We start from the raw sequence: 13,898 nt of genomic DNA, 5'->3' as shown, positions 1-13,898 counted from the left end.
TTTCCTTGCTGTTGTCTTAAGGTTTGCCTTGTGTTAAAATATTACTAAAATACATTTTTTGTGTATTTCAGAAAGGCGGTGCACTGATCAACACAGCAATGACCAAAGCCACTCCGGCTGTGAAAACAGCATATAAATTTGTAAGATCATCTATTTCAAATAAATAATACATCAAAATACTGCGATTTCTGACAACCTCTCATTCTCTCTGAATGCTGAAAAACCTAAGCATTTTATATGTAAATTGCAAAGAAGTACTTCAGCCTGTAGAAAGTGTTGAGCTTCATTTGTTTCTCATATAGCAGTAGGATTTAAAGTTGTTTCAGGGTCTTCTAGATAGCTTGTACATAAAAATAGACTTTATCAAAGCATGAGTGTGCTGGTTTTTCTTTCTGTCCTCATACACAGTAGAAGCTTATTTGAATACATTTAGTTATTTGATACACAGCTGTAATTTCACTTTGGCAGTAAGTGCTGCACTATTAAGATGTGGTAAAACATCAGTAATGTGTGCAGCAAATCATCTGCTCCTTTTTAAAAACGATAGTGGAATGATCATGTTTAACTGGGTTTAATGCTTACACTTTTCATCTGAAAAGATCTCGTTTTTCAAAGACTGCCTACCCCATGATGCATATGAGATTATTCTGTATTATGCAGTATGGTAAAACAGCATTAGAAAAAAATGAACTGAGAAGTGTTTTAAAGTTGCTTTTATAATACAGAGGAAAAGATTTTTGGCTTCCTTTTTGCTTTTCCAAATGTTTCACTAGGTGGATTCATTATAAATAGTCCTGAATAAATGAGTAAATCAGTGTGTACTAGAGTATTTTAAGTAAAGTTTTCAAACAGAATTTCTAATTTTACATCACTTTAAAAACACAGCAGTTGTGGAAAGAAACAGGTAAATAAATTAAATATACTTCATATTCATGGACTCATTTATAATTTAAAAAATGGTTCATCTGCAAATTATTCTTCTTCATTTGCACTATCTTAGACTGTGGTTCAGGCTTCAATTTTGATAATTATGCCCTTGATAGTAAAGGTTCTTCAAAGTGAACTTCTGTATTTGCCAGGAAACTGCAGTAAACTTCTGAGGATCTTTATGTATATGATATCCATTTTTCTACCCCATTTAACTTCTTACATTGTTGTCCTTTATGGAGCCTACTACCAGAGGACTGAAATATGCATTTCCATTTGCCACATAAATGATTGGGAGCTTTGAGTAATGCCATTGGTACCATCCCTGAGAGTTAGAACAGAGCACTCCAAAATTCATCCAAACGCTGTGAGCAGGATCTGGAAAGTTTAAAGTGGCTTTCAGGTTAGCATCTGGTACATGGCACCCCATCGTGCTCTTACTGAGCTTATGGATGTATGATTTAAGGATCAAAAAGACTCTATGACCTCTTGATTCAAGAAATTTTTTTTCTGAATTTCCATGTACAAAAAACTCCAGGAAAATAGATGGCTTTTAGATATTTATACCCTTGAATGTATTTTAAAACTCCTATTTTCAATACAACCTTGAAAACTTTTGTAGTTTTTTCCCATATTTTTTTGGAAAGACAACTTTTTTTCTGTTAGGATTTTTGATGTTATACCCTCATCTTTTATTTTGTTTCCTTCTCCCCCCTTCTCTTGCTCTCTCCCTCTTGTCTCATTTTTAGCCTAACAACATGGTATTCCATATTGATAATTCCTTTCTGTATTGAAGAATATTCTTGCTGTTTTCTATGCAACAATGATTCTTGTCTGTCTCTTTTATTGCATACAGAATTCTCCCCTAAATAGCAGCACTGTGCTGTTCAGCAACACTGGGCAAAATCTCCATCTGCATATGAAATCACTTCATTTCTCTTAAGGTTGATGTTGCCCTGCAAGTTACCAGACTGGAACACTGTAGCAGTCATCTTAAAAATCTTCACATTTTTCAACATGCTTTATTGCTAAAATACCCTTTCAAATTGAAATGAGCATTTCAAATAAAGGAGTTATATAGATGATCATTCTTAGCCTGTCCCTAGTAATAAAGGAGAATTTTTGAGTGTGTATGTTTTCCCATCACTGACATGGATGTACTGAAAAAAAAATCCTTAAATTTGTGGAGAAAGCATGAATATAAAAAAATACAGTGGTAGTGCATGTTTGAAATTTGTGATAAAGATTATTGCCCTTTTCTATATCACCAGGTGTTTATAAAAAAGACAAAATAAGTATGGCATCATAAGGCATGTTCTGTGACTACAGCCAGTGTCCTGCAGAGCAATTTAAGTCTTTTTATTTCTCCAGGCAAAAAACCAGGCGAGGCAAGGAATAAAAGAAGTGAAGAGTAAGTTAAAACACAAGGTATGTAGGACACTTTATTTACTTTCTAACACTGCTTCCTGTACAGTTTGAAGCTTATACTTTACAAATCACATGAGATTTGTGTTTTTAATGACTTTTGAAATATGCTTAGCCCTTTGTTCAACAATACATTTTTCATAACGAGCCCTCTGGCAACTATCTGTCATTCTATGCATCCACTGAATAATCTCTTTATTTTTTGCATATTTTATCATAGAACAACAGAGGTCTTCAAAGATACATTAACAGGATGTATGTTTTCATAAAGTTGATTGCTTTGATATCACAATCAAAGCCTTTGCTTCAAGCTGAGAATTTGAGAAGGGAGAGTCTTGCAGTACACTGTATTTCAGGAGGTGCAGTTGTCCAGTTTTAGTTCCATAAGATACATGAACAATAGCAGTGTTTCAAGGTGAATGAATAGTTTCATTTTGCAAAAGCAACCTCATGAACTCAGAGTAGATGGTTTAGGCATTTTGCAGCTGTTTTTCCCATTTGGAATTTTGCTTCCATGTAAGATTATTTGTACAGAGAAGGAACCATTTTTTTTGATACCTATTGTGCTATTTTAAGAAAAATTTCAAAAACATTTGAACAATTCAACTTTTAAATGACCATGCTGGTAATCTGGCGTTTTGAAAAGTTAAATTTGATTTTCTTACTACAGATGGTATTTTCATGACAGTAATGGATTGTGGCAAGATAATTTTGAATGCATTCTGCATGCATAATATGGAGGGTATGTTTGCAGATAATGATTATAAATAAAGGAATTTAAATCTGTTTTTTTGCATAGGAGAGTGAGGAAGAGTGTGGAACGTGTAGTGCTGGTGCAGTACAGACTGTTCCTGTCTACACGTCGCATCCTGAGAAAAGAACAAGCTCAGAAAAACGAAGACTGGCACAGGTAAGACACCTGAAACTTCTGTTTGCATTCATATACTTATAGGGAAAAATTTTTGCTACTTAGTCGTGTGTCTGTGAATCTGTTTCCAGGATGATTTTCCTGTGTTTGGGTAGTGTGACTAAAAGGCTATGTTTATAGAAATACTGCTAAGCTGTGTGTCTGGAGAAAAAAAATTTTTTCTATTTGTGTTTCATCCCTGTTGAGAGGGATCTTCCACATCTTGAAAGAACAAGAGATCTGTAAGTATGGATCTGAGATTTAATTCTTAAATACTGGTTTTGAGAAAGATTAATACATATCTATGAATAGACCAGAATGTATTTTTTGTGAGAAGCCCATCTCATTTATTTTAAGGCATATTAATTTTTTGTTTCTAATAAATTGTTTTGGCAGTCATATGGCCTTTAACCTTGCTCAGATAATTGTGATTTATTATTTTGTTAATAAGTCAGCTAGTTCATGCAATGCTAATGTCTTGGCTTTTGTTCTCTAATCCTTTCTAGTCTAGATTTGAAGTAACAGGTGTAGTGTCTCAACTTTGGCAAGTGTTTTAATGTTTTCAGATTAATTTTGACAGTTTCATTTCAAAAATATAAACAAAGTAGGTTTTCTAACACTTTTTTTTCCCCTACAAATATTTACCTGCATCTGTACTTATTTTTAGTATACAGGTATTTATTTTTACATTATATTGTTATTGCATGTTTTTAATACATGTGGATTTTTAATGCCTGTATCTTCCTAATGAGAATTAAGTATATAAATTCAGTCCAACCAATCTAGCAACATTTATTTTTTGCTCTAGGTATAATTATTTATTATAAAAATCTGGGTTTTCTATTTAATCAATTTGATTTTGAATTAGTTTTTAGCAAAAGTTTCTGGAATGCAATTTAGAATTGGTGCAGATGATTGCTAAATGATGGTGAAATTGTACATTAGTATAAAGTCAATTTTTTAAGTAAGGTTATAAATAATACAAAGACTTTCTGCTTCACTGATATGGTAGTGCTGCCTATTGTTATGTACGGGAGTCTAGGGATACAAAGGAATATAATTCACCTTGGTACAATTAAAGATTTCTTTTGAAGGTGTGTGTTCAGACATAACAATTGAACTTTTCTGTGTTTTTGTGTTTGTCCAGCTGTACAGTGCTAAATCCTGTAATCATTGCAGTTTCTACCAGGTGTCCTTTAGCTTTGCAAACAAGGCAGGAGTGCAGATATGTGCCTGGCTTTGTTTCCATGGATCCATACACACGTATGTTAATGGATGGGTATGCACAGAACACACACGTGTTTCTGTGGGCTGAATTTACCAACAAAGCTGGGAACTGAGAGCCTCACAGGTTTGCCCTGCTCCAAACCAAAGGTGTCTTCTCCCCAGCTCTTGTCCCAAACATCACGTTAACTCAGTGGGCAGGAAGGCGCACGTGGGGATTGCCCTCCAAGAACTCCTTCACCTCTCACTCATTCAATTCTCCTTTTCCTCCTCCCCAAAAGCGAACAAACCAAAGGACTTCTGAAAAATAAGTCTGATGTTGCTACTCTTGTTTTTATTTTTGGTCATAGTGTTTGAATAAGATAACATAAATTATTTATTAATGAGTGGTGATTTTAAAGTTTACATCCAAATAAGAATATATGTTAGTATTCACAGTGCACGTGTATGGGAGACCGTGTTTGATCTAGTACTGAATCTGCTGTTTAAAAGAAGTGAAATTCAGTGTGCTGTTGTCAGATTTAATCCTTCTTCTGGTAGTCTTTATCCTGCAAACGAAACTCTTCACCGAGATCTCTAAAATTATTCTTACCAGTGGCTGTATCAGTATAAGGCTAGTGCTAGTGTGGAGTTCAGGCAATTTGATACACATTTAAAGTAAGGACTAGATAAACAATAAACAAGAGAGAGCAATTGCTTTTAATGGTCATCTTGCTTCCAAAATAGAGGCACCTCTGTACGTTATTACTGTCTCTTCCATACTGAAACATTTAGAAAATTTTAAATACAAAGAATTTGGTGTCATATTTTATACTAGAAGTATGCATTGAGCTTTTCCTTCTCCACTTCTTGGAAACAGTTAAATTCTGAGAGTTACCTGAGATGCTGTAAAACATACTTTGAAAAGTTATATTAGATATGAAAGTTTTCTTTACTGAGAAAGATCATTTTAAAAATTCATTCATAACAGGATTTGGGGGTCTGAGAGGACCTTTCCTTTACAATAGGATGTGAGTCTGCTTTTACCCCAGCAAGCAGGAGTTTGTATATGGGTCTGCTAATTAGTATGGTTATTTCCTGTTTTGTTGATGAGGCTTTAATAAATGTCAAGGGTACAGCCATGAAGATCTCCCAATTAGGCTTTGCGTTTGTAAAACCCAGCCCCTTTGCTTTTGTGTGAGGATGACAGTTCCAACTGCAGCCTCAGCCTAACAGGGCTCAAGGGAAAGGATACTTCTCTGGTTTTATTGAAAACACAGCCAGTTTGGCCCAGGGAGAATACTAGCACTGGTCACAGTGCAGAGCCATTTTTAACAATGAATATTTACTAAGCTTTATCACTGCTGTCATAGTGGGTTTATTGTATTTTTTCTTTTCCAGATTGGCAATAGGCTTAAGAAAAATCAGCAGTAAATTAAAAAAAAATTACAGCATTTGAAATAGCTGTCAAAACCTAACCAGAGGATAAATAATTAAATGTGTTATTGCAAACTGAAGCGCTCGGCTTGCCCTCCTATAATTTGCATTTTGAAAGTGTTTCCTAAAAGCTGGAGCTGAGGGGAGTGCACTGGTTGGTGCCCGCGTGCGTGCGCGTGTGCGCACAATTAATCCGTGCCCAGACGAGCCGTTCCCTCTCTGCAGTGTTCATCTGAGCTTGCTCCTGCTCAGGTTCGCTGTTCTAGGCTCTTCAGACATGTGTGAGCTTAGCTATATTGCAAGTCAACATTAACAGATGGATTGCCCTAAGCAAGGGAAAACCACAACAACAAAATCTAGTGAAAGTGGAGATTGAAGCTTTTTATTGTTAAGCCTTGTTAAAACCTTGGCATGTGCACTGCAGTTAACTGTTTCATGCCTAGAGCTAATAATGTGTCTTGGATATGTTTCATCTCTTACATTAATTAGGAATGTAGAAGATACAAGAAATCACTAGCTAAAGTTTTTGAAATAAAAGTTAATGCAAGCATGAGGTTGCTTAGGCTCTGTTTGCGGTATCTTGTGAGTGAAACCGCTGAGTTCCTTTAACTATTGATGAGCAAGGTAGAGCAGGGCATGTTTTAGACTATAGAGCATTCAGTGTTTGCATAATCTCTTTTAATTCTGTGCCATTTTATGCTCCCAGGTAGTGCAGATTTCTGGTACACAGGGACCTAAATGCAGTAGGAGCTCTGTATAATTGTTCCAAATTAATATACAATTAAAAAGAGAGCATGTTTATTATTATCCTGTTTTGAATGCCAGGAAGATCTGTTTTATTTCATTAATATGATCTTTGTAATTTTACTATTATATCAGGTGTTGGGGTAGCTTATTAAAAATAGACCATGTCAGGATCTCAACAGTCATAATGTATTTCATGGCAAATAAAACACTCTGCAAGATTAGCAGAATACCAAATAAGAACTACCAGTTCCCTTTGCAGTTATTAAATTAGCAATGCCCCTTGTCTCTCAGAAAATGTATGTTCTACCTGTACCTTTAGGCACCTACTACTTTCCATCTGTAATAGAAATAGGCATGTGGATTCTAAGGGTGGATTTACCAATCGCTGTGTCTCAGCGCTGCTTTAAATGTTCCTATATTGACAATACCAAGTGAACTACTCAGCATGACTTTGCAGAATCCAAATATAGTGTCTAACAAGATTTTTAAAACACTTTTAATAAAAATCAAGTTAGACAAAACGTTTTTCTTGGTGTTCTCAATGAGAAGAGAGTTTTTTATATTTTTTTCTTTCTTTCCTTTTTTAAAGCGTATTGCAAATTGAGCTTTTTCACTTTTATTGAAGTATGTCCTAGAGACTATACAATATATAATTCAGCTTGCAGTAGGTGTGCTTGGCATCTGTTCAACAAACACAGCAAGTGTCAGGCAGGAAGATGTGTTCAGAATAACCTTGCCTTCAGGAGTGCCCCATTTATCAATATCCCTACAATGGCCAGTAAAATAAACGACATAATCATTAACTACAAAGGACTTCTAGTAACTGATTACCCTCCTAACCTGAAAAAGGTGATGAGAGTGGCTATTCTGAAAAGAGGGCTATTCTGAAGAGTTTTTCTTTTTCCTGAAAAATAAGAGAGGAGATTGTGGTAATGTAGTGCTGAATATACATATTCTGTATAAGATGACTGAATGTCTTTTAGAAAAATATCCACAGTCAGTCCCACAATGATTTCAGAAACATAAATCTGATTAAGTACATTTACCTGTATTTGTATTCAGACAATGTGCTTGAGATCACATCTATGACTACCAACCACAAATAACACTGATTCTGTTGCTGGAGGTTTCTTCCACCCTCATTGACTGCAATATTATAAATTGAAAGATGTCATAAACAGTAAGAGCTAGTTTTTAATGTAAATCCCATTTTGCTTCTGTAAAATACAGTTTTGAAGTAAGCATCAGTTGATCAGTAAATTCTGTTTCTTTAGCTAATGTGGTGTAATGTGAAAATATTGTAGAGATCATTAGCTTCCTTTAATTTGGAGAAAAATCTTTTGTCTTATTGTGTCAAGTAAGATCTCTTCATTCTGCAAAACAGTCAGATTTCTTTTTAATTAAAAATGAAAAAAGCTAGGCTGCCAAAATTCAAATTGCAGATTACGAGAGTGCCCTCTTGTGGCTCCTGTTCCTTTCCTAAGTGGCAGAGGACCGGAATCCTCTGCCTGTGCAAGCCTTGCCTGCTGCAATGGAGACCTCTTAAAATCAAGGGGTCCTTCCTTTATTTCTGTTAAGTGAAATTGCCCCTGGATTTTGTGCAAATTAAGCATTTACATGCTATTGTGTATCATGCATTATACTATTTTCAGGAATAGGGAATAGAGGCTCCCAAGCAGAGGTATAATTTCAAGATTGCAGACCCCTGTCCCTGCTTCCCACTAAACAGGGACAGTGACTGTCCTCACCAGATCTGTGCTGTCTGTTCTGCACTCATAAACCACTGCCAGCCTTGTGGCTGCTGTTCTTGGAGTTTTGCTGTAAAAACACTTGAGAAATCTCTTCAATAATTACCTTGATTCCAATTCAATTTAACAAAAAAAAAAATAGATGGGGTAATGGTCAGGAAGTGGCTCTGGAATTTTTTTGTCACCCTGTGGAATGCTTGGTTTTTCAGGGCAAAATCATCAGCATATCTACCTCTGATTTATCCTACTAAAAGAAAAATTTATACAAGCAAAAAGTTTGCAGATGCTTTTCCTGGTTATTGTAGCCCCCCTCTTTAAGTTTTATAATAAATAAAAATGCAGCCTTTCAGAGGGTCTTTCTTCTGCAGACAAATGAACCATACTTGTATGTGTAGCACTGTTTCCTTTCTCTGAAGGATCTCAGAGAAAAATGGTCTTGCAGAGTATCTTCAAACCGGATGAACTTTTCTGTCTTCAGAATTTAATTGAAATAACCAATTAATTTTTTCTTCAGGAGAATTGGTCAACATCTTAATGTAGCCAGTGGTATCTTTTACTTTCTTTTGCTGTGTATCTTCTGTTTTCCACAAGTCATAGTTTTGCTCCACTAAATGAGGGAGCCAGGAGAGCCATCAGACAACAGTTGGAACCTGTGTGCTGACTTCCATGTTGCTTTTGCCTTCTGGCTTGAGGGTTTGAAAAGCATCACTTTACATCTAAAACTTCAGCTCTAGTATTCTATGTCCCTAACGTTTTTCTTCCTCTCTATAATCCTGTATCTAAGAATGAGAAAAAAAATAAAAGAATAAAGAAGTTCAGTTAATGAAAAAAGTTTGTCTGGAGGCAAAAGGAGGGAGAAATAGAAGAAACAGAAAAATCCTTTCCTGCAGGGATCTCAGCATCTCTGAGAGCCCAGATTCAGCCTGTCTAATTTTAGATACTGCTGAAATGCTGCAGTTAGCAGCAGTTCAGCCTTAGGCTTGATCTGCAGTAAGTGGAGAGAGGGGCATGACTGAAGGACAGCTCAGCCCACCTAGAATCCTGATTGCATCCTGATGATGCCTCTGTCTTGCTTTGAATTGTCTCATTTGGGCCCAAAAATAGCTGAAATCAGTAACATCCAACTCCAAGTGCCAGCCAAATTCCACAGCACCTTGGAGAGAAAGATCTTATTTGTTGAATAGAAGACCCTTACTGGTGTCAAACTAGAAGAGGGACTCCTCCTTGGTAATTTGTCTGTTTGGAATCCCTAGACAGTGTAGAAATGTGCTTGGAGTCAGTATTTCCAAGGCACAGTCTTTTTTCCTTGCAAATGTGATTAGTCTGTTTTCAAGCTTCCTATGGCACTTCCCTTAAGTAGGATCTTCCACAGTCCATTGGTCTGATGGACAGGGCTGGTGCTGCTGAGGTCTGGAGGCGCAGGGTGTTTGTGTTTGCCATCACATTCACATTGTACATTTTAATGTATGTATTTTTGATAGGTTTCCCTCTGAGAAAGTCACACGTGATCAGCAACTGGTGCTCTAAGCAGTGATTGTAGCATGAGACTGTTCTGCTGATGTAAGGCTATGATGCACATTTTACCCAAAAGATCAATTTAACCAGTAGTCTCTCTTTTATCTGCTTAGGAATTGTATCAAATAGCACATTTCAGCCAAATAAACTGGATTTACAACTGTCCTGGTTCACTAAAGTCCCACACCATGCACCTGAGTTACTTCCACATCTCTTGCCTTTCTTGTTACCACAAATCCGTGTTCCTTTTTCTGGTTTTGTTCATATAAACATTTGTATGGCTTTGGACGCTGATTACTTTTTCTTTTCTGACGCGCATTCTCCCTTATCTTCCTGCTCTTCTGTCCACTGTGACCCTCTGAGTCCTCCATTCTATAATACTCCTTCCATCTAATCATTGAGTGTACATTAGGACATTAATCACCATCAGAAAAGGGAAAATAAGTGCTATATTTCTCCATTCTTGTAACTGCAGATTCTGCCTGGTGAATCTGATTCTTAAAATCGTGCACAAAAAAATGAGCTGCTGGCTTTAGTTGTTGCAAATGGCGCTGCAAATCTCCACGTCCTATTTGAAAAGACTAACACATGTGCGTGTTGCCAATGAAAGTGGAGGGATGGTGCACTCCCTGCAGCCAGAATGGTGTGTGGCACGGTGCCACGGTGCATCATCAGCTGAAAACGGGAGGGGGTGCTAAGAATATCCTCGGTGCCAGTGAGAAAAGCAGGGTTTGGCTGTGGGGAGGTGGTGCCTCACTCTGGGCAGTGTGGGGCCTCAGGCTTCCTGAGGATAAAAAGGGGCTGCAATTCCGCAGGGAAAGTGGAAGGTTGCTTGTTGTTTTGGAGCAAAACAGAACTATTCTGAAAAAATATTTGTGGAAGCATGATTAATTGTTAAAAAGGAAGAGAAGCATTACACAGTTCTCAAATGATACCTGGGTTCAGGAGTCTAGCGTGCATAAATGGTAGGGAGCTGAGAGCTTGTTCATTTTTCACCACAGTAATTCAGAACAAAAGTAGTTACATGTGCTGTCTGTGACTGAGTATCTCAACGAATTTATCATCTGTACTTATAATCAATCCTACTTCAGCAGAGGTATTAGGGTTTCCTATAACTGTACAATAGTCACTGGAGATCTCTGTGGCATTAGAGTGTACTTGGCATTTCGAAGCACTGCGCCCATACCCATATTTCTGGTAGTATCTATTTAATTTATATCCAGGACAGTTTTCTGATATCAGAGCATTCTTGATTAGAATCTGTACTTCTTTTCTGTCTCTGCTTTCCCTCTTCTTTCATCAGTCTCAGCTCAGGGGGAGGGTAATGAGGAGTACCTTCCTGTGAGTCATGGCTTTGGGTCACAGTGTTTAACCGGAAAGGAAGGCGACAAGGTGTGCTTTACTGGAAAGTCTGATTGAAAGATCTTTTGCTTCCCTGCTGGATGGAGCCATAATTATGTCTGTGATTTGGCTGTAGAGGAGGATGGGTAAAATAAAATACTAAATCATTAATAACAGTGGGGCTGTATTTATTTTTTTTCTCATGCTGAATTAATAATCTTTCTTTAGATTTTTAAGAAATAGGAAGCAGTACTTCACAGATTTAAACCATATTTTTATTTTTTTGAAACTTTATATGTGTTGATGTATTGAGTAGCCAGTAAATGTGAAATTATATTTGTGCTGCCATTTATCAAAAGATTATTTGTTTTTCACTTTGAGTGTAATTAATAGCAGCAGCCTTTTTAAACTTCCTGCCTTAGTATCAATCAATACAGACTCATTACCAAAAGATGGACATCTGAAAGGTCTAGCATTATATAAAAAGCTGACATTTCAAAGATCGACTTTCATGCCCAATCAAGAATATAACCGTCTTACATTTAAATCCTTTAGCATTCATTGTTTTGGCATTTTTATTCCAAAGTAGTACATTTTGTGAGGCTACCAGCAAGAAGAAGAGAACAGTTTAAGGACTGACTCTCCCTTTATTTGTTTCTACTGTATTTATACTGTCAGCTCCTTTTCCTTAGTTCAGTGATCAGCATTGGGTCAGGTCTGTATAAGCTGCAGACTACTCGCAGAAGGAGATTTTGAAGTAGGGCAGCAACCAGAGAGGATGGATATGGTGAATAAAAAAAGGATATATAGCCTCACACCAGCTTACATGAGCTTGTGTTTAAGGGTGCTCAGCTCTTATATTCGAAGCAAAATGAGAGATGAGAGATGCCATGTGCAGGAAAATGTGAGAAATTTGAAACAGCAAAAGCTGAATCCCTGTTCTTGTTATGATATAAGGTAAATACATTAAGTAATAGATTTAATATCTAAGCAGAACTGTTTGGAAGAAGCAAAACAACCAGGTACTTTAAAGAAGTTTGTTCCTTTATTTTATAGAAATAAACATGACAGCAGTCTATTAAGACTTTATAAAGTTCTGGTGCAGCAAGAAAGGACTGTTGCCATATCATTTCTGGTGGTAATAAATTTAAATGGTCTGGTTGTTATTAGAATGCTAATCAGGAAGGAAGCAGAAGTCTGTCCTTTTTTCATAAAGGGGTATAAAAAAGGTTACACACTTCAAAATGCAGAAAAGACAGAAATTAAAAGCTTAAATAACTGCAAACAGCAGGGTACGTCAGTAATGGAAGGGCTTCTTAAATGACTCTGACAGCTTTTGCAGGTGCACATACTCTGTCACTTTGCCTAGTGGAGCATTGAAAAAGTTTTATGGCTCTCCTTTTGAAATTTATTAAGGGTTTCTTTCTTTCTTTTTCTTTCTTTGCAAAGTAGTCTGGACATACCCCTCCCTTGCAGTCGTTTTTATTACAGCTCCTAAAGGAAAGTCACCTATTCAAAAACATGTGTTGCTTGTTGTCTCTGTGGTTAGCTCACAGAGTTGTAAATGCTGGAGAAGGTTGTTATTTACAGCCAGATACTTTCCTTTCTCTCCCTTCCCCCATATCTTTTTCTTTGTATGTAAATACCATTTTATTTGGTTTAGTTGTTGAAAGTTTCCCTGTATAATTTTATAATATATCCCATATCATTTAAATTGGTAACAAAAGTGTTTTTTTCAAAGAGTTTGACCATCAGGAGCTAAGAGTTCTTCTTTTGGAGGGAGGTTTTAGATTTATCAACTTGTCTGTTACATTCCTTTATATAATTATTTGTGCTTTCACTAACACACTTGCATGTTACTGTTCATAGATGTTCTGAGGGGCCACTGCAATGCCTGTGTTGTCTGCTGATTCTGATTAATTTTATTCAGCTCCTGTTTGTCAAAGACACAACTTTTCTTCCTTTTTTCCCCTTTTTTTCTTGAAGCTTGATATCTGTCCTCTTTGAAATATTATTTATCATTTCAACAAATCAACAAGTGTTACCTTGCAGAATTTTATTCCATTGGCAGAGTTAATTCCTCTACAGATGAACAAGTGTCAGTTTCCATTTTGTTTTCTGCACCTTCTCAACATTTAAGAAAATCTTCTTCCCTGCAAAATCTCATATTTATGTTAGTAGGAGTAAATGTGATGGCAACATCTAATTTTGATGCAAATTCAAAAGAAAGTGAGAGAGGCAGACAGGATTTTGCCTTCCAGGAGCCAGTTCCAGGTTAGAGCTTGAATTACAATGAATGTCATGTCAGAATTTTCTTGGGGAAAATTCTGTGTTACCAAAATTCCTAGGGTTACCAAATCAAAGTATTTAAATTTTCCCAGTGAAGATAAGTACTTAAAGCTTCAACTTTTAAACCAGAACCAGTGACTGTGCTTGTGACAGGGATCAGTAAGATAACCAATCACCAGTATCAGTTAACAGAGGGATTTACTTCCCATTACTTACAACAGGAGAATGTTTGTTTGCAACAGTGGTGGGAACAGCACTATGAACTCACAAAAATATGAAGGAGTTAGAAATAGTTTGTTTCTCTGCATTCCATCCTGTACCTTTTGCTCAGAATGAATCTTAGTTAGGGTTGTTTGATG

At 36.5% G+C, this 13,898-nt stretch overlaps 1 protein-coding gene across 2 annotated transcripts in view; it reads left to right on the top strand.

Annotated features, from left to right (window-relative positions):
• DENND1B (DENN domain containing 1B) overlaps positions 1-13,898 on the top strand; it is a 150,707-nt gene that overhangs the window by 125,604 nt on the left and 11,205 nt on the right. For both annotated transcript variants that reach the window (XM_063165530.1, XM_063165529.1), the window contains 3 exons: positions 72-140; positions 2,299-2,355; positions 3,152-3,262. In XM_063165530.1, coding sequence (XP_063021600.1) covers positions 72-140; positions 2,299-2,355; positions 3,152-3,262 — 237 coding nt within the window. The remainder of the gene's footprint in view (positions 1-71; positions 141-2,298; positions 2,356-3,151; positions 3,263-13,898) is intronic.

Source organism: Melospiza melodia, chromosome 11, assembly GCF_035770615.1.
Source record: "Melospiza melodia melodia isolate bMelMel2 chromosome 11, bMelMel2.pri, whole genome shotgun sequence".
Taxonomy (NCBI): Eukaryota; Metazoa; Chordata; class Aves; order Passeriformes; family Passerellidae; genus Melospiza; species Melospiza melodia.
The sequence above is the reverse complement of the archived record's forward strand: the minus strand, read 5'-3'. Positions and strand labels throughout refer to the sequence as shown.